This window comes from Stegodyphus dumicola, chromosome 10 (assembly GCF_044657685.1).
Source record: "Stegodyphus dumicola isolate Sdum_Otavi_A_Nest chromosome 10, ASM4465768v1".
Taxonomy (NCBI): Eukaryota; Metazoa; Arthropoda; class Arachnida; order Araneae; family Eresidae; genus Stegodyphus; species Stegodyphus dumicola.
In genome coordinates this window covers 19930347-19951942 of record NC_140777.1, presented here as the reverse complement: position 1 = coordinate 19951942, position 21596 = coordinate 19930347, and the positions used below count along the sequence as shown (strand labels likewise).

Here is a 21596-nt window from a genome sequence, read left to right as displayed (position 1 = left end):
ACACGCCCAGCATGCTGACCACTACACTACGAAGACATGCTAAGAAGGCGAAAGAAATACCTTATATACTCCCCCTTTTTAAAGGACGATTGGGGTTTAGGGGACCCAATTGCCAAATTCTGGGTGTTTAGAATCATCATCCGCCACCCTTTTAGTTTGGGCGCCACTGTAGAGACATTAGGTAATTTCGAAGCAGGAAAGATGAGCAACGCCTTCGCCGGGCGCGTATTCCAGAGGTCCGAACCACGAACCTCTGGAATACGCGCCCAGCATGCTGACCACTGCACTACGAAGGCGGGAGAAATACCTTATAGATTATTCTCAGAGAAGCACAACTCTCAGGAATCGCAATGTGCGATATAGATGAATGGTTAATTAACACAATGTGAAGCGAAACAGCAATAAGTGTTGTAGACATCTCTAAAAATCAAAACTGGTTTTCACAATCGAATAAAATTTATGACGTTGAGAAATTAAAAATTATTTTAAAAGATACTTTTGAGTTTCAAAGAATTTCAAAAGCTTATCTTCACATTTTATCCAGACTTAGGACTGCCAGATTAGATACAAATTTAACAAAAATATTGCACGAACCCCCTATTGCTTACCACTCACTGTATGTGAGTATTTTCATGGTTTTCTTTATTTGTAAAGTGAATATGAGCCTGTTTCCCTAGAAAATTCTCCAAGAAAGCATTCATTTGTCGGCCAGCCTTCATATGCTTTGATATATCCAATTTAATAAACACATAAAGTTTTCTTATTCTTAAGATGATTAAGGAATTAATTCCATGTTAAATGGGACGAGGCCTTTAAAAAACAAAGATACTTTTTAAAATAATTACACTGCTAATTAGTGCTGTTCAGCTGGAATTGGATCGGATTATTTGTTTATAGCAGTGCTTCCCAATTGTTTCAGCCTCGTACCTACATAATATTATATTTCTCAGGAAAAAGAAAAAGTCTTTCTTAGTCTAAGCTGTTCCTATCTATGTATCTGTCTTATTTTTGTCGCTACACATCTCGAATCACTTTTATTTGAACGCCCCTCATATATTTCTCAAGAAAAAGAAAAAGGAAATTTCTAGATAAAAATGTTATTAAACAAATAGATATAATCAACGAAAACGTCGGATAATTTATATTTTAAATCTCAATTATAAGTAGATATGTGATTAACAATACAAAAATGTGTATACTAATATTATTAAACTGTTTAATAATACGTAAAATAAAAAGAAAACACTTTTCGCGGTCTTATATAATTTGTCTTCATTTTGGTACCATACACATCCATGTACAAATTTTGGAAATTGCTGACTTATTTACTGTAAGTATAACAGATGAGAGATCTAATTCTAATTTTTATTCCTCTCCTTGGTATATTGAATATTGAATGTGACCTAAAGATAACTCACTTTATTAATATATCTCCCCTTATGACTTCTAACACACCCGTTTACTTTCCCCTTCGTAATTAACGCCATTCTCCTCTTTTTGACTGGGGGGGGATGGTCGTCTAGGAGGGTGCATGGAACAAAAAAAAAAAAAAAGAAAAAGAAAAAAGAACTGAAAACACTAGTTTATAAGTATGATTGCATAAGTTTGGCGCATTCTGAAAATCGGCGATTATTAATACGGTGGTCGTGATAATACCTAAGTATCTATATAATTTAAAGCGTTTTACATTTTTATACACTTATTCACTATTAATTATCATTTATTTATACACTTATTAATTACACACTTATTTTTTTATACACCCATTTATTTAATTATTTATATTTCACACCAGAAAAATTATGTACAAATAAATAAATGCATCATTGTATCCAATGCAATAACATAAATGAAAGTACAATGTACTCTCGATTATCCTTGCGTGATAGTGTCCACGCACTCACAATGCTATTCGCACTCAACGCGAGTATAAAAACGAGACGCGCGCTTAGTCCAAGCATGCTTTAAAAATCGCTGAATTGCGTATTTACAGTTAGTTTCAACGATTATTTCGTAAGATTCGTTCTGCATGCGTTTAGTCGGAGGCATAATTTTTGTTTGTTCATCTCTTTTCTTTTTTTCTTCCTTACGTATATTCGAGAATATTTTCTTCTCATTCTTTTTAAAATTTTAGAACTTAAAAAGTCTATAAAGAACACATTACAAGTACTTAACGTTTCAAATGTCACAAGAACAAAGGACGCAAAGAGTTATACTGAAAATACAAGTGAAGAAGATACTAACAAAAAATAATTTCATAAGATAACATAAGATAACAATTCCATTTATCCCGAGACATCAATAATTAACCTGTTGAAACGCAACTGGACTTCGTCGTCCAAACCGGATTCGAAGGCAATGATGAAATACCCCTTCAAAGTACGGGCAACGAAAGTCGAAAAATATTTGCATGAAAATTGATAGTTTGAGTTATCCGTGTTTTTCAATTAACCATAAGCTGCTTCCCATGCATTAGTCCGGATAATCGGAAGCATACTCTGTTCCCAAATAAATCAGATACATTTCACTTGCTATTGTTTTTATAAACGCTTGGCCTTGAATTAACTTGACTTCATGTAAAATGAACGTTGTTTCATATGAGTCTTGTTCATGAGCCAGGAAAAAGTACCCTTTCTATGGGCGACTTCCATAAAGGCTTGCCATCAATATATTCAAAGTTCTCAGAACGTTCTTTCTTCATATCTGCTACACGCACTTCATTCTGACTGCCTATGTACTTCTCGATCCAAGGGATGTACGCGGAGATTCTCGTATAAACACCTGGAAAACCAGCCTCTGCGCATCTGTAGCCAAACGAAACGACTCCCACTAGTGTCCACGTACCATCTGAATGCTGTTGCAGAAGAGGACCTCCAGAATCACCCTAGAACAATACATTAAGTTATTATAATCAGTTGCTATAAAACTGTAAATGGTATAAGATTCTTTTATGCCGGAAATGAAGAAAAATCTTAAATCAATATGCATATGTATGTAATCTATATAAATAAAAATAAATGTCCGTTCTTTCATGTGAATCTTCTTTCATACGCTTTTCTTTCATACAAATCTACAGTCTTTTTCCGATCTTGACGAAATTCGGCCCTCTTGAGGAAGTTTCACTATGTACAGAGGACAGGGTCTGCATTCTTTATTATATATTTTACGCTAAATGAACGAACTTTTGACTAAAAACTCAGTGACCTAAAAGCTTTTGTGTTGCCACTATACATAGCTTGAGATAATTATGTTTTAAATTTAATAAAGAAATTCGGTGACGTGAAAGAAGTGTGTTGCCACTCGAGGAAATGAAACTTTTTTTTTTTTTTTTTTTTTTGTCTTTTGAATTTAATCATCAAACTCAGCAATTTATTCTAATTCTCTTCAACTTTTGAACAGTATTACCAGCTGCGACAAATTAGTTATCTGAAACCTTAGTAACTGTTAGTTCACTTAGAAATAGAGGAATTGATATCCGCTTTGCTTATGTGCGTGCTCATCATGGTTTCTATGGAAATGAAAGAGCTGATTTCTTAGCTAAAGATGTCTTAAATTTACCCATTGATATCAACATTAGCATTCCAAAGAGCTATTGGAATTTCTTTCATTAAAAGAAGCTTTTAGCTATGTGGAATGAGGAATATATTTCCTCTTGTAATGCTGAGAATACCAAAAAGTTCTTTCCTTTTATTTACCATAGACTGCATTCCGAGTCTTTCCTCTCTATAAATTTTAAAGTGTCTCAGTTTTTATCTGGTCACGGTAAATTTGCAAGTTACCTGTTTCGTTTTAATCTAAGATCAAACAATTTATGTGAATGTTCAAAAAGCGTGCTCAGGATATGGAACATTTAATTTTCTCATGCCCTACATTTGATGGCCCTAGATTATGCTTACAGAACGATTTGAAAATGTTCGGAGTGACTTGGCCAGTGAACTTATCTGTTTTCGTGAAGTCCAGACTGGTGTTCTCTGCTTTTGTTCATTTTATTTATGCATGCAACTTTTAATGTTTTAATTAACTTACTTCTGTAAGCCCCATGTTGTACATATGTGGTGCACGGGGTGTCTGTATGTTTTCAAAGGGGGGAAAATAACTCAGCAATTTAAAAGAAATGTATTGTCGTTTTCCGAATCAAAATATTTTTATTTTCCAAGAGGAAATATGTTGTGATTCAGGAAAACCTAAGATATTTATTTTTTAAAATTTATTTTATTATTAATTAACAAACTAAGCGATTAAAAAGCAATTAACACAGATTCATTTCAGTTAAACTAGCCTGGACCCTTGAAATTACATTAGCTGAATTCATTAACATCATCTACATATGTAAAGCAGAGTGGCCGTTTGTTTGTTTGTGTGTGACCTTTAAAGCAGAATTTAAGTGAGCTCTCTTCAGAATTTAAATGCGTCTATCATGTTTTCGCGAATTTTACGTACATACGGAGGGGAAAAAAAATGGTTTCACAGACGTTTGAACTCTTAGAAAATAAGACTTTCGACACTGTCTCGACAGCTATTTTGCACATGTGCGAAAGGGTATTTATAAGGTTAAATGGTCAGCTTTTGTAAACTAAACTTAATATTATTATTATTATTATTATTATTATTATTATTATTATTATTATTAATTAAGGACACAGTCCTGATCCTCCTAGCCGGCTATGATCAAAAAATGGGACTGGCCAGAAAAAAAAAAAAAAAGAAAAAGAAAAAAAAAAGAATGTAGGGGGGGGGACATATAAAGTCCAAAATCTGAGTCTCGGTGCCGAATTCCAACTCTATCTTTGTTCGTATTTATAATTTACTTGTGAGTACTTTTTGTCCAATTTCAGTATCTATAATAATTTTATTAGCTAATAGAAACTTTTTGCAGTAAAATTTGAATACAATCGAGGGAGGCGGAACACCTTCAAGGACGCAGGCAACTTCATTTGAAACGGTTCTAAAGGCTCTTGCAATGACAAGGTCTGCAGGTGTCCAATTTCATTCAAACCGAAGTGCCTCCTCTGCCCGGCAGCCCCAAGCTCCGACTCCATGAAATATTTTAGGGATGATTACATTTCTGTATGTTTTTTCCTCTTCGGTCTGATTAAATAGGTTATTCTAACCTCTTTGGGTTTGACGGAGCTACTCCTGCTTTGACGAAGTTATCGTTCTTAATCCCAGAAGTTTTTTGGTTGGGTGAAAAGTTGAGATCGTAGTTGGGGCTTCTGGTCAGGTGATAGCAAAGAATGGAATCAGTGGAGTGACTGGGAAAAAAGTGCAATTTAATGCTAATTAGGCATTAGTTGAGGGACGAGACTACTTAATTTTGAAGCAAAATGGCCGAAAAGAATAGAGGAACTTTTGCAAAGTAAAAAGTAAAATTAAATTTAAAAATAAAATAAGATAAGGGACTAAAGAACGAAAAAAATAGCAAAATAAGTACAAAGTTAAGAGATTAACAAATAAAATACTATGTTAAATGGAGCAGGACCGCTCCTGGCTATTTCTCTGGTCAGTAAAGTTGTAATTCTTGGTACTGAATTGTTACTGAGTTGATGAATTTTTATAAATAATATTTTATCGATTTTATCTGTGCATAGTGGTACTGAATTGTTACTGCGTTGATGAATTTTTATAAATAATATTTTATCGATTTTATCTGTGCATTCGCTGAGTTTATTTATATTCAGTTTTTCATGAATTGAGTCTTCACGAATAAACGACGACATTTCATAATTTGACGAAGAATTGCATTCTGGATTGTTTGCAGTCGTTTTCTCCTCGTGAAAAGTACAGCTTCAAATTTGTCAACGTTGATATTTATTTTCCATTTGGTCAGCCAGGATTCCAGTGCATGGATGTGAAACGTAACGTTTGAATGATTGAACTCAGAGATGCGTTTTGAGATAAGATTGCTGTGTCGTCTGCATGCAAGTGCAGTGTTTGGTGTATGTGGAATGCCTTTCGCAAAAAGAGAGAATAATGACGGTGCGAGCGAATATCTTTGTGGGACGCCGGCAAGGTTTGCCGATGTGTAAAGCAGCTTTTGTTATAGCGAACGAAAAAGTAATAAAGGAAAAAGGATCTATTGTATTCATCTTGGGTGATCTTTGTCACTTGGCTGAAGGCACATGCAGGGACAAAAGGCAACGAGGAGGCTGACATCCTAGCCAAAGAAACAGCTAGGGGTCAAAATGCACAAAATTTATCAGTACCATGGCCTGGCTCGCACCTTAAAAAATCATAACCATCAAATCTAAAGCTGAATGGCAGAACTGGTGGGACAACGCCGAACGAGGAAGAAGGACTTATCAGTTGTTCCCAAAAGTAGGCACAGCTCCCAGTTTAATAACTAGAGAAATAACGTGGTTCTTTTCAGGGCATGATCCTTTTTCCACGTACTTCTATGCACGGAAACTAGCAACTTCAGATCAATGTGCATGTGGAGAAAGAGGCAATCACGACCATTATATATTCAAATGTCCCCTTACAGCTGAACATCACCTAAAAGTCCCGAATTCACAGAGTGAAGTGACTCCCTTTATTAGATACGCTATCAAGAACATCCATCTCCGAAAAAAAATCATAATTATAATGAGCTTCCTGTCCACAAGAGGCACTGAGCTATGCAGCACAACCTAGAATAATATAACAAAGCTATTACTTAAAACATAGTATGCAAGCAGACCTGGAGCTGCCCTCCATAGCGTGTAAGAGCGAAAGGCACCAACTGTAAAAACACCAATGTATATTTAAGGGAAAAAGAAAGGTCTTGTAAAATACAAAGCATTGCAAGCAACTCCTGGCAGCATCCCCTGTAAGTCCTGTGGGGTGCTTTTTATCTGGATATCTAGTATAGCTGGACAATACCCACATTGCCAATGGATAAACAATGGGTGTCCACCACATTTCTCCATATCCATATCCATACTGTATTGATCTATCATATACACTGGTGTGCAAAAATTAAGGACGAAGTCGAAAAATTAGCATATCAGCTGAACGAAGAGGCAGAGCGGACAGAAAGACCAATCAGGAGATTAAGTAAGGTGATGTACGGTAGCACATGCGCAGATATGCAGGTAGACGTAATGGGGAAGTGTCTGAGTAGTATAAAGCATGTTGTCGGTGTAAGATCAGTATTTCTGGCAAAGAGATTGCACGCCGTATAGCAGTTAAAATCACACCGAGTTGCTGCCTCAGCGAGAAATGGCGAATAATCAATCTGTTAGACGACATCTGGATGCTTTTACCCGAGGTCGAATCATTGGGAAGTTGGAGGAAGGCCGCAATCTGACAAGTGTGGCTGCAGAGTTCGGAATTGCTCACAGCATCGTTTCACGACTTTGGAGACAATTTCAAACTACAGGAACAGCTATCCGGGGGCTTAGTAGTGGTCGTCCACGAGGAACCACACCCGCAGATGACCGTTATATTGCCTTACAGGCGAGAAGATACAGGCGGCAGACAGCGCGAGAAATCGCTAGACACACGTCACAGGCGACTGGACGACCGATATCGCGTTTTACCGTGGCCAGAAAACTGCACGGTGGTGGTCTGTTTGCACGACGCCCTGTACGGTGTGTACCTCTAACGCCTGCCCATCGGAGAAGGCGTTCTCTGTGGTGCCGGGAACACCGGAATTGGAGAGACAATGAATGGGGACGAGTACTCTTTACAGATGAGAGCAGATGCAGTCTGAGTAGCGATTCTCATCGCATACTCATCTGGAGAGAGCGTGGAAGCCGCAATCATGCCTCGAACATCATTGAATGGGACAGGTATGGAGGTGGCGGTGTTCTCGTTTGGGGAGGCATCATGCTTGGTAGTCGTACAGACCTTCACATCTTCGACGCAGGTTCAGTCAACGGGACCCGTTATTGTAACGAGATTCTTCTTCCATATGTGCGTCTTTTTAGAGGCGCTATGGGTCCGCAGTTCCTTTTCATGGACGACAATGCACCATGTCATCGCACAGTAGCTACCGAACAGCTCTTAGAGAGTGAGGATATTGAACGTATGGATTGGCCGGCACGATCTCCGAATCTCAATCCCATCGAGCATGTATGGGATTTTCTAGGCAGACGCTTGGCAGCTCGTACCTTACCACCAGTAACGATTCCGGAGCTTCGATTGGCGCTGCACGACGAATGGGCAGCAATGCCTCAACAACTCATTGACACCCTCATTCTCAGCATGGGCAGACGCTGTGAAACCTGCCTAGCAGTCCTCTAATAAAGACCGGATGTTTCTTGCTGGACACACATCACAGGAATGTTTCGGCCTTCAGTCGCATTGCGCTCCATGCTACTTTTTCAATAAAGCTTCTTTTTATCCCTCTGATTTCTCTTATAGTAAGTGTTGCTTACATTACTCATGTTCTTACGTATTGGGGATCTTACGGTATTAAATGTGTTGATTAGGAAAGCTTTTGTACAAATTTATATTGAAAAAACCGTCTCGTCCTTAATTTTTGCACACCAGTGTAGATAAGAATTGATAATATTAATGATGTAATCTGGGAAACCAAGTGTGATTAGTAAGTAAGCGCATGTAACTAAACATGTTCAAAGGCTTTTGATATGTCAAGAAAAAGGGCATTTGTCATCAGTTTGTTCCTTAAACCATATAATGTTCCTCTTTACTTTGTCTATAATATAATATCAAGGAACCTAGTGAACTGTATAGCGAATTATCTCTCAGTTCAAACACTAACAACGTAGACTCGAGAAGAGTTAAAATATCCTTTTATTCATTCAAAGAAATGATAATAGTTGGCCCCTTCTCGGGCATACAGGAAAGCCTCCATTCGGGCTTTTAAATCAGAATAAGATAAATAAGAAACTAAATTAACTAAAATAGACTTAGCTGAAGCTAGACACAAATATCTAACGTGGTTGGCCCTTCAATTAAACTAGCCGGCGATTATCATCAAGCACGTACAGTACGGCAGAGCGTAATAGATTCAAAAACGAAGTAGCCAGAAGGCAAACTTGAGCCACTAAGGACTCGTAAGCACTCCCTGTCGAAGTTAGTTGATTTTCGTATAAATATTACTCCTGACTTATTTGCATTCAACGCGATTCTAAAAACGTATTCTGGTAGGGAGGTGTAAGTGGGAAACACGAAGTGAAAGGAAAGGGTTTCAAAATAAAAAATAACGGTTATAAAATTAACATCCACCTTACAACCTTCAACGATGAATTCGGTGACCTGTTAAAATTGATGAGTAGGAGGAATGCTTTTTTTTTTTTTTTTTCTAAACTCGTGTTGCTGAGGAATGACGATGCCGTTTTCTCCGATGAAGTTGTTAATCCAGTATAAGATGACTGCTTCAGCTATTTGCATTCGGGATAGAGAATTGTGTAGTTTGTGGCACAGAGGCATCATCGAACCATTTTTTTTCCAAAAACGAGGAAGGAAAGAGGAAAAGGAATTTTTTGCGGCCAAATTTCACATTCCTATCGACGTATTGCAAAAAACGTTGGGAGAAATGATAATTTCACGAAATACAACTCTTAGTTGGCCTTCCAAACTGTAATTTAAATCCTTTAGATTGCTTGCTTTCTCTGGTGTTCTTTGAAATCAATGAACGATGTGAACAAACCACGAACCATTGAAGCATTAAGAATAAACATCGAACGCTACTTTTCTGATATTAGGTCCTAGTTATTGCACACAATCATCGAAAATTGAGTTTATCGCTTGTTTTTGGTTTATTTGATTGCGACAGAACACTCAAGGGCTATAAGCTTTACACAAGGGCTATAAGCTGCTTTCGTAAAGGACTTTCTAAGGAACACTGATTGGTATCCACGTTACACACGGGATAACCATGACAACCAAGCATGCAGCAGCCTATTAACCTGGAATTCATCCTTGGCCGAACTACCAATGTTCAGCGACTTAACCGCTGGTAGCCTTGGATTCATCGAATTCGCTCTGGTGCACAAGTGAAGGTGGACACTAAGATGATGTTTTATTGACTTAATTGACCTAATCTCATAAATTGTATTTTAAAATGATATAAAGTTTGGTTGTATCCGAAATAGTTTTTATTTTATTTTATTTTAAAATGACATCCTTCTTTTTGGAATACCCTTTGCATGAAAATTATTTTTGAAGCATAAAACAAAATCAGAAAAAAAAAAGTAAAAGTTCAGTTCCTTAACATGTTGTTACAGTAGGCTAATTTGACCATGATTATTTGGATAACATTAAGCGATGAGGAAAAAATATCTTCGAATCAGCAATGAAATATAATTCAGTTAATATAAACATAACTAGAAACCAGAGTTGTACCTAAGGTTTTCAGCGCCGAGTGTCTAAAAAACTAAAAGTAAACTAAAGATATTGAACCCCTCTTGTTTGCCAAGAATGGAAAACATTTCATTCTAAAAATTCCTAACATCAATTCTGCGCCTCCTTTGCCCACTTGCTACGCCTTACAAGATAGGTACTTTCGCAGCGTTTTAATTAGGAAAATGAAAACGTTCTGTATATGAACTGCCGTTAAAACAAAAGTTCATTTAACAACTATTCAAAATGTGTCTAGAAATTATTTAAGCTATGCTGTACCCTTAATTTTAGTACTCAAAAATCATCCTTCATTAGAAGAGAGCTTGTCTATGTAAAAATTTAAAATTGGGCGAAAAAGCAACCTTAGTTTAGCAGCGATCTTTTAAGGAAAAAATTCTGCTTAAATTTTTTTGCTCTCGAAGAACAGGGACTTATACATGATCGCCTTACACAAAATACTAAAAATCTACGTCAAATAAAGATATTCTTCCCTTTTTTCTAATTAAAAATGGTTTAATAAATCGAAATCAAGCTATATGGGATTTTTAATCCTTTTCTGACACTTGGCAATTTTTTAAATATATTTGCGATTTAACTTAGTATTTTAGAAAATATATTCTTTCATATTTTGATCTTATTAACCGAATTGTTGATCACAGTGAGCAGATGTATATTTTCCATGTTTCCTGTATACAAACGGACAGTTCAGTAACAATATCCGAATGATAGTATTAACCGGGATCACATTGGGGAGCGTCTATTGTATTACAGTTTTCTATTAATTTATTAGATTTTCCAAATATACCTGACAAGCATCTTTTCCACCCTCTTCCAAACCAGCACATATGAAGCCTTCCGTAATGCCTCTGGGAAATGGAGCATTCGGTATTTTCCGGAACTTGGAATCGCACTTAGCATTTCCCACCACTGGTATTCCTTGAACCTCCTGTAATACGCTGGCAGTCGGGCCTCCTAAAAAATATAAAAATACAGGAAAATGTTTAAAATAGTACTAATAGACGGAAGCCTAGTTTTCCCACCCCGCAAGGAACGCAGGATTATGTCTGTCAGTAGTATGTGCTTTGAGCACCTTTTATGTGAGAGTAAGATTTAGCCCACCTCCTTCCCAAATTTAAATTCGCATTTGATTTATTTTCAACATCTGATGTTGAAAATAAATCATATTTCGAACGATTTCTGATCATCAACGCAGATGTTGAAAATAAATCAATCATGCGATTGATTTATTTTCAACATCTGCATATTCGTTGCTGTTCAGTTATACCTTTGCCAAATAATTGATTTATTTTCAACATCTGCATATTCGTTGCTATTCAGTTATACCTTGCCTTGGTATAACTTGGTATTGTTTTCAATCAATTTGTACAGTCATTCAGAGTCGTAGCTATGGTTTTCATCGCCCAGGGAAAACTGAAGATTTCGCGCCCCCTACTGCTTTCCAAGGATAGAAAACATTTAATTTTAAAATGTCGTAACATCAGTTTGGCGCCCCTTAGATTCTACGCCCGGGGACAGATGCCCCCCTTGCCTCCCTCTAGCTACGCCCCTGCAGTCATTAGGATATTTTGATGTTGGAGACGTGAAAAGTGAGGAATGCCCTCGAGGGGACTCTCGAATACGTGCCGAATGACACCACGAAGGCATGCTGAAAGAAGGTAGAAAATACCTTATAAATTTATGCAGAAAAAGAAAGGCTTCATGCATTTTGCTTTCGACTAAACCAGTGATTCCCAACCTTCTCCTTGCATCAACCCCTTTTAAAGAAATATGGGGTGCCCCCCCCCATATTTCTCTAATGTACAGTATGTAATATAATTTAATACAAATAATTGTCCATCAAGACCTTAAAGATGCTAGTTATACAGAGAAATCTGAACAAAAGTTTTGAAAAATCATTTATTAGGTTTATGTTTAATTATTCTTTCTATTATTATTATTTCTAATTTTACAAGTGCACGTAAGTTTTCAGAAACTAAATTAGGGATCCTGATTGCGCTAAAGCTCGATTTCAATTAATTTAATGTCTTTGTTTGATGCAATGTTTTTAATATTAGGCATAAAATTGGTTAATTAAATTTTTAAATGACTTCGTTTAAAAATACTCACCTTGTTTCTTGTTTTCTATTCTAATTTTTCGTTTCCCGTTTTTTCTTTAACTTTCTGACCCCTCCCCTCTCGTGTGTGTATGTGTGGTTACCGAGTTTTACTTTTTCATTGAGCATATTGTATAAACAAATTTATATATTTAAAAAACAATATTAATTTTTAATATGCATTAAATAATTTTAGTGTGCTTTTTCTCATATTTATTTTATTGGATTGACAAGAAAGTAATTTCGGTTTGCACAAATAGAAAGCGTTATGTTCGTTTTGTGATTCTTCTGTCAATCTTGTACATATATATATATATATATATGCAGGTCCAGCCCGTAAGTTGTTGTATTTTTTGACTAATAGCAGATTGCTATTTATTTTTATTTTTATCTTAATTCTTGTACATCGCACTTGTTTTTACATCTTTTAACACGTTAATGTATCATTTTGTGCAGACGCGTCGGGAAATTGGAACAGAGAATTGAGACTAATAAATTTTCTAAGACAATTCGTCTATTTAACTAAAATTTGTAAGTCAAAAGTTTCATTTGTCTGTTTCGGCGAAACGCGTAATGGAGTTAGCTTAATTCGACGTTCAGCTAGAAATTTCCCTTGAAAAGCCAGGTTGGACTTCGGGTTAAGCTAATTTACCATTTTCCGCTTTATATTTTTATATGTTTATGTTTGTTTTATGTTTTAACTTGTTCCATCGATTGGTTTTTCTATGTTTTAACTTTACACTTGTCACATCGATAGGTATTTACTGTATTTTTTGCCGTTACTAGTTTCCAAAGATTAGTATTTTACTGTGTTTAATTTAACGTGTAGCATAATTTTTCACCCTTCAATGACATTGTTTTTTAAAAAAATGTGTTGAACTTTTCTCGGAGCCACAGCTCCTGGTAACTTTTTGGCAAGCTTTCTACAATTTCTTATATATATATATATATACTTTCTTTTGAGATTTGACAGCTGACACTGTAGGGTTTCCTTTATTTTGCATAACAAATTATTTTATATGATACCTTTCCTGAATTATGATACCTTTCTTGAACCTCTCATTTTCTCCTCACATTTCCACTCCAAGATGCGAATTTAAAGTTAAGTGGAATGAGTATTTAAACGGGTGAATCTTGTAGTTTATTCACAGCATGATTTAGCTAGCTAGCGTAGGTTATTGGTTGTCCTTGCTGTTACGCCTTTTTGGCCATTTAATAAGTATAACGCCGGGTAGGTTGTTGAGTCAGCCTAATTAGCCTTAACTTAAAATAGTTAGTCCATCACTACTCTTTATCTTTGAATTTATTGTGTAACGATTCTTAAATTCCACCGCAAGTAGTCGGTGTTAATGTAAGCACGAAGTACGTGCTTTTTCTGTTCGACGATAAGTATGACCAGTTTGACGAATAATAAAGGGTTATTTTTACTATTCTTCTGTGCTAGTATTCTTTACGTCTGTGCGAAAGTCGCCAGGTTTCTTAGTAGGATCTAGGCAGAGTTTATATTACCAAAGAGGATACGATTCTACAACACTTTTAGTTTGCTACAGAAACACATTCTCTGTGTATTTATTTTTCAACTATTAGTTTACAGTCAGATTTACCATGGGGTGAAAGCATAAACATTTTCGACATATTTTATTCTTTTATTTTCATAAATACAAGAAAGCGGCTGAGGCTCACAAAGAGATATGTGAAGTTTATGGTGCTGATTGCTTAACAGAATGCATATGTCAGAACTGGTTTCAAAAATTTCGTTCTGAAAATTGTTCACTTGGGGATGACCAACGTTCTGGCCGACCTTCTGAAGTTAATGATGATAAAATTAAAGCCATAACTGAATCGAATCGTCATAGAAATTTGCGAGAGACTGCAAAAGGGTTACATGTGTCACACTCAACAACTACTGAAAATCACATATTTTTGGATTCATTAAGAAGCTCCATATTTGGCTTTCCCCAAAACTGAAAGAAATTCACAAAACTCAAACGAATCAATATTTGCAATACGCATTACAAACGTAATGCAATCGATCCTTTTTTTTAAACGAATTATCACTGGTGGGGAAAAATGGATCGTCTACAATAACATAAATAGAAAAAGAGCATCAGCACAATCAGCACGAATCACGTCGAAAACTAAATTGCATCAGAAAAAGATCATCCCTTCAGTTTGGTGGGATTATAAAGGTGCTGTGTACGTCAAGCTGCTTCCAAGAAACCAAACGATCAAATCAGATGTTCGCTGCCAACAACTTATGAAATCGGAGGAAAGAATCAGAAAGAAAAGGTTAGAATTGGCAAATAGCAAAGGAATCATATTCCACGGCAATGCAAGGCCTCACACATTTTAGTAGTATCTGCGAAATTATTAGAGCTTGTCTGTGAAGTGTTTTTCATTCCCCACATAACTCCGACCTTGTACCATCGGATAATCATTTATTTCGAAGGCTACGAAACTTCTTAAATAGCAAAAATTTCAGTTATAACGATGATCTCAAACCGCACTTAGTGAGTTTTTTATTAATAAGAACAGAAGATTTTGAGCGCGGAATCATGAAGCTACCAGAGAGATGGCAAAAGGTCATCGAACAAAATGAAAGATATTTCACTGATTAAAATTCAAATTTTGTATAGAGAAAACTGTGTTTTATTTTACTCTAAAAAAAAAAAAAAAAAAACGAATTTTCCCTTGCCAACTCGATATTTGATTTCTTTCTTACTACACAGTACAGCTTTATATCAATTAAACAATCGATTATCAGTTTTATTAATAATTCTTTTTACTAATGGAATCTTGATTTATACCCATCAACTGCCGGCCCATATTCGGTTGTCGACATCAGTGATCCTCTTTAAAATTTCATCGACCCCCACTGGAAACCCCTGGACTAAGCAATCAAATAATGAGCTAAGGAATTCATAGCCATTCATTTTTCTTCTTGGCGTCAATTTAATTGACAATACCCTGTCAAACTCTAGCATTGCAACCTTTTCTATTTTTCAACAGAAAACCAATTATAAAAACATAATCAGGCAGTGTGATTAAATATATTTTAAACCAAAAACAGCAAATAAAACCTATTTAGAAAGCAAAATACATCCAAAAAGTTTAGTTATTTCAACGTTTAATTTGGGAAAAAAAAGTTGTTTTACCAACTGATAGTGTTGCTTCATTTTAATTTCAAAACCCTTTCAAACCCATATGATCGGAAGGATTATGATAGGCAGTTACATACTCACAACGAATTCTGATTATACATAGTTTATTATCAATGACTACATATTTGATGTTAGTGTATTCTTTGCTTAACTTCCGAAATTTAATATTTACCTTATTTCTTCGTGTATTTTTTCTGCTAGATTTTAAGCGCTAGTTTCTGAAAGTTTAAAAAATATTCTCGAAATTGTGTTCGATTTTTCGAAATCCGAGTCTTTCTGCCCTTCTCGTCCTTCGGTCCTCTGATGCCCTCTCGGGAAATGAGATCAAGAATCAGTCATGTGAGGTGCTCCCGGGGCTTTATAAGGTAATCCAGCCAGACACGCAGTGCTCTGCGCAATGTGTCCGGCTCATTTATCATCAGATATCAATTAAACATTTCTTCAGATATTGTAATTATTAGTATCACTCTTTATTCTTATGGTAATGTAGGTTTCTTTTAAATAAATAACATTGTGATAGCTTCCAGTAGTTTATCCATGACTCCTTTTTATTTGTTATGTTCTTACTGAACTCTCGTTTTTTTCGGAAATTAAATGACTGGCATCATTTTCCCCCTCTCGATTTTTGGACGATAAAAACCAGTTAAGAAAAAGGTGGGGAAATACGGTAATAAGTCCCGTTAAACTGAATGCCAATTAAGCAAAGATCCATTGACAACAAACGAGAACTCATAAGTAAAATACAATTAAAAATGTTTCTATGGAAAAGCTTTCATTTAAAACGGGTATGATAATTAATGAGGAAAAAAGGAGAAAAATTGTTATGTACTTTAATGGGAATAATAAAATCAATAATTCTATTTACAATATTTATCTATAATTTTATATCACGATTAATAAAAGCATGTGGTGCTCATGATGAATTAAAAAGGATAATTTCTTTATATTTGGCAATGCAGGTAAAATAGTACATAAACATAATAGAAAAATTAAAAAGATAATGAAATAAAAAGATAATATATATTTGACAATGCAATTCAATTAATAGATTCGTTAGTTAGGCGTCCCACGCTTTTATCATTTGCGATTTAAAATTGTAAATGAAATCCGTGAATAGAATCATTTAATCTATCATTTCTATTATAGTATATGATAAATTATTTTTTTTTTCCCTTTCAGTGCATTCATTATCATATTCGGCTTGAATAAAAACTTAATTGCATGAAGACATTTTTTAATTCTATTTTACTTTATGCTTTTTAGTCTCAATTACATGTTATCCAGGATGAAATATTTATTCTTTATTAAAACACAAGCAATGAATTTATGAAATAAAGATAAATAATTGAAGAAGAAATTTATGAATAATAAGAATAAGAAGAAATTTATGAAATAAAGATAAATAATTGAACGTCTTTTAAGAATTCGATCTAGTTTCAGAAATTTGATATAATAAGAATGTTACAACGAGCATTTTACTTCACACTAAAATTGAGGGGGGGGGGAGAGAATATCCCAATTCGTCATTAAGTACAGCAAGATGGCAAAGTCAGAAGCAATTTTTTCGTGAGAAACGCTTTTTTCTCCTGTCTGATTCAGGAAAAGTTTATTTTATAATCTGTGAAAATTTCAAAAGTTTATACCCGATACATTTATAGATGCTGAAATGTTAAAATTATGAACACGGAATTGTTCAAAAAATCGAGCGATTGAAAAAAATTCAGAAAGAAGTTATAATTTTCAACCAAATTTCACTGACGAGATGCTTTTTCCGCTGTGTTCTGTGGTGTAAACAGTCAAATCCTGATATGTTTAATTTGTTCGCTAAACGAATATATGTCCAAAAAATCTTTTAAACATGAAATTAAAAAAAAAAAAATCTATATCGCATTTTGAAAAACTCTTTTAACTATATTGCATTTCCATCGACCAATAGTGTAAATACAAAATTTGAAATCAATAGCTTATTAGGACAAATTAAAAATCGATGACAAAATCCCAACCTCATGAGTGAATTAAATAAAAGTCTATAAAAAGGGCGAAGGACGTATAAACATCTTGTTGCAAAATCATTGTAGTAAAAAGACCACCACTGGTAGTGTCTAGTAAAGAACCCTGTGTTGCTTACCGCAGGAAACTGCAATAACTGCTGAAAAAGTAACTTAAAAACCTGACGTGGTGTAGGGTATGTTATGAAATTTCATCTATTTTTCGCTCTTTTGATTTCAGGGTTGAAGAAAATCATGTAGGTCAAGAACACTAGTCGTAAATATCAGCCAGGTTAAGAACGGCTCCATATTCTTGTTGCCAATGGACGATTGAGAAATCGAAAGTTTGTTCAAGGAAGGAATTTTATTAACGCAAATAGGTAAATGACAAACAAATACGTTAAAAAATAACTATTGTTTGTCAGATTTTAAATAAGAGGTAAACAAATTATTTTAATTCCTTTATCACAAGTATGTGTTTGAAAGTGAACTATTACTTTAGCAACAGTGACGTAGCCTTGAGCGGAGATTTTTAGTGGCGGCAACTTTTGCATAAAATATAATTTTATACGGTAGATTTACAGATGGATCTTCCAGGCAAGTAAAGAACGATTAGATTCTTAATTGCCATGCGGTATAAAATTTGGTAAAAAAGAAGTTTTTACAATACATAAAAGTATTTAAAGAAATCCCGGCGTGATTCCAAAAGCTCTATACTTTTCTTATACCTTTTTTATTCCGTCGAAACTTTTCAATGAAAATTACGAATGTTAACTAAACGAATGTTAACTATTTTCAATAATAATATAAATTATGAGGCGACATTTATAAAGAAGAATTTCCCGTTAAGACAGTAGTATTTCGAAATTTTATTTCCGTTATTGTTTCGGTAACGGAAACAGGAACCTGGAAGGACAATTCTTTTGAATTTTTGTAGTTTATTCTAAAATACGATTTCCAGAACCAAAGTTTCAAACATTATAATACTAGTACGTGCTTTCTTCTCAGTTGCAGTAAGTGTTGTTAACTCTGAGAATTTTCTGAGAATATTTCAACTCTGAGAAGCGTTCTACAAATGTGTATTTTGTTGTAAATTAATCAAGCATTTGAGAACAAATAAATAAAATGTTTTTCTAACTTACATCTGGCAACCCTAAAAAGCGCCAAGAAACACGGGCGCCAAACAAGTAAACTATGTTAATCACGTGATATTAATATATCCCATGATCCTCTTGTTCTTTAGTTATTATTAAGCTTCTGTATGTGCTTGTGTTAACATTAATGTATTTACCGCTTATATTATTTTAGTTGCAATTCAATAAATATGTTATTAGTGTTTAAATCTGCATCGTATTATTTATGGATAAATCTCTCATCTCATAATCATCAATAGTTTCGGAGACTCAACTGCTGCTACTTGAGTGCACAAAAGGCAAGCTGATTTTGCTATCTTTATTCTTCATATTTTGTATTTAAGAAAACGTTCTCTTTACTCTCTACATTGCAGCAAGAGCAATCAAATAGACCTCTGCAATATCACCGACGATTTTGAAGAAAAAAAAAATAAACTAGCGAAATAATAATATAATTTAAAGTATTGGAATAAAAGTTTTTCTTCAAAAATAAATGTATAATGTAAACTTTTTTTGCTATATGTCGTTTTGATATTTTTTGTAGTTATTTTGTTTGTATTGTAGAGTTGTATTTAATTTTACTAATAATTATTTGAACTTGTGAGACTTTCCTGACATCTGTTATTGTCCTCGCATTATTTGCCAGTATGTAAGTGAGCTAGTGTGAACGAGAGTATTTAAACTGTTGGGAACGATAAGGTTAGACAGAGCGTGATTTCGCTATTTTGAGCGCCCACTGCTATTTGCTTCCAGCTGTTAACACTAATATCAGCTATGCATGCTTGCCGCCGAGGTATTATTTTGCCGTCTGAGTCAACCTGTTAGCTTAAACCGAATTGTATAGTCTTGCTCTATTCTTTACCTTTAAATTTAGTATTACATTATACTTTAAGTTCACATCGCAAGTGATCGGTGTTTGTAAGTACGTAAGTTTATACCGTCTGTAAATTTCATAGCCATATGGCAGGTTTCGCTTAACGCAGGTTGGCTGGGGGCCAGTGCTTAGAACTAACTAACTAATCGTCTGTAAATTATATTGTGTTCAATAAAAAGCTCTTTTACACCCTTCCGTTGGTTGTGTTCCTCTTCATGTCTGTGCGAGAATTCGCAAAGATTAACACTTGGGTGGATCTAGTCACATTTTATGATAGCTAAACGAAGTAAATCTTGCAGTATATCAAGAGGGGCGGGAAACTCAGGGACACCCGAGGCAGCAAAATTTCTAGTTACGCCATTGTTTAGTAGTGCTTTTCGTTTATATTTCAACATGTAGCTCTGCAGGATTCTATTGGAACTGGAAGTTTGTATTTAAGTTCTGCAGAGCCTGAGCGTTATCGCTTAGTCTTAAGCAAATTGCAAATTGAAGAAGGTTAAAATAATCATTTTTTCAGTCTTCACCTGCATCGACGATCCATCTGACTAAATCCTATAATGTTTCAAACAAAAAAATTCCACCCTTAAAATGTACCGCTCCAGGCGTTTCGCCTCTTCAGCCCACCTGTAGTTACGCCGCCATTGTATAGTGTTTATTTTACCAATGACGAAAACTCTCAAAAAAATTAATAAACAAGAAATGTGCTTTTTTGAAAAAAAAAATTATATTGTTTAGTTTGATTACCAAATGAAAGATCTCCCCAGCCTAGAACTGTGACATTGTTCCGTTCATGAACCAACTTTTCCGCTGGCAGGCAAGCTGGAGTATCTGTCAAAGGTTCTGCAAGACGAAGTATCGCGATATCATCGTAATAGTAACGAGGTCTATAACCTTCGTGAATCTTGATGTCTTGGACTTCATAGTTAACATTCTGTTCGCTCAAAATAAGTTCACCCACTTGAACTTTATATAGATGCGGATCGGTCCTAAAGGAAATAGAAGAATTTTTTTACATCAAGCATACCAAATGAATTTGCTAAAGATATTCAAACTTAGGTACTTTTCCGTTTCGCCGGCGCAAATCTCGCCAAGCACACTTTATTGGCGACGAACGTAGTATACACGTAAAAAATGTCAACAAATGTTAGTTCTAAGTTTTTTTTTTTTTTTTTTTGAAGGCATAAACAATTTAATATCGTTTAAAATTTTGTAAAAAGACAATAAATAAAGACAATAAATTTGTAAAAAGACATTAATTTAAGAATTTACTATGCTTTCATGGTACAACATCCTGATTCGCAGGTTCATATCACGTGACCCCAAGTGATCTCATCTCACGTAATTCTTTGCGTAAACTATGCTACAAAATTTTCTCAGTAATTATCTACATTAATTTCAGGTTAAATTTTAATGTGAAATACAAGTTTAAATGCAAGTATTATTTCAGTTCGTACGAATAGCTTAACTCAAAAATTATGTAAAACCGCAGTGCTTTACTTCGCTAGTGCATTCTCATTAGAATTGATGAATTTAACCCTTTATTTTGCTTTTTCTATACTTTCGTCTTCGGGTGAGCGGTGTGATTGCATTGACTAATTGATTGCTAATTGACTTAATTACCGCGAATGGCCTTAGGGCATAAAATTGAACTATCTGGTAAAAATTCTATGTAATTATATGCCAGTATTGAAAGAAAAATCAATATGATAAAAAATGGCTGCGACATATTTTGAAAATGAGACGTAAAATGTTACCAGCGAAGATATTCCGTTTGGCATCGGTTGTACCATTTTTGGCGACTTTATCGCTTGCGCCAGCAAAATGGAAAAGTACCCAAACTTATATCTAAATCAAACTTAAAGAAATTTAAAAAAAAAAAAAAAAAAATTAAGTAGGTGAGAGAAAAGAAAAGGAAGAAAATCTGAAAGTATTCAGATTTTAACGTCGTACCAGAGGATTTATTAAGGTTCTTTATGTTCTCGCTGAGCATTGCAGTTTTCCAATCTGCTTTTGAATTCCACTACTGCTCATAAATTTTT

The 21596-nt window shown here is 34.8% G+C and overlaps 1 protein-coding gene across 2 annotated transcripts in view; it reads right to left on the bottom strand.

The window, feature by feature from the left end:
- Positions 1 to 1738: 1738 nt before the first annotated feature.
- The window catches only part of LOC118204178 (clotting factor G beta subunit-like), a 46557-nt gene continuing 26699 nt past the window's right edge, over positions 1739 to 21596 (bottom strand). For both annotated transcript variants that reach the window (XM_085824704.1, XM_085824705.1), the window contains 3 exons: positions 20302 to 20543; positions 11093 to 11259; positions 1739 to 2884 (listed from right to left, as the gene is read on the bottom strand). In XM_085824704.1, coding sequence (XP_085680830.1) covers positions 2609 to 2884; positions 11093 to 11259; positions 20302 to 20543 — 685 coding nt within the window. In that variant the 3' untranslated portion in view covers positions 1739 to 2608. The remainder of the gene's footprint in view (positions 2885 to 11092; positions 11260 to 20301; positions 20544 to 21596) is intronic.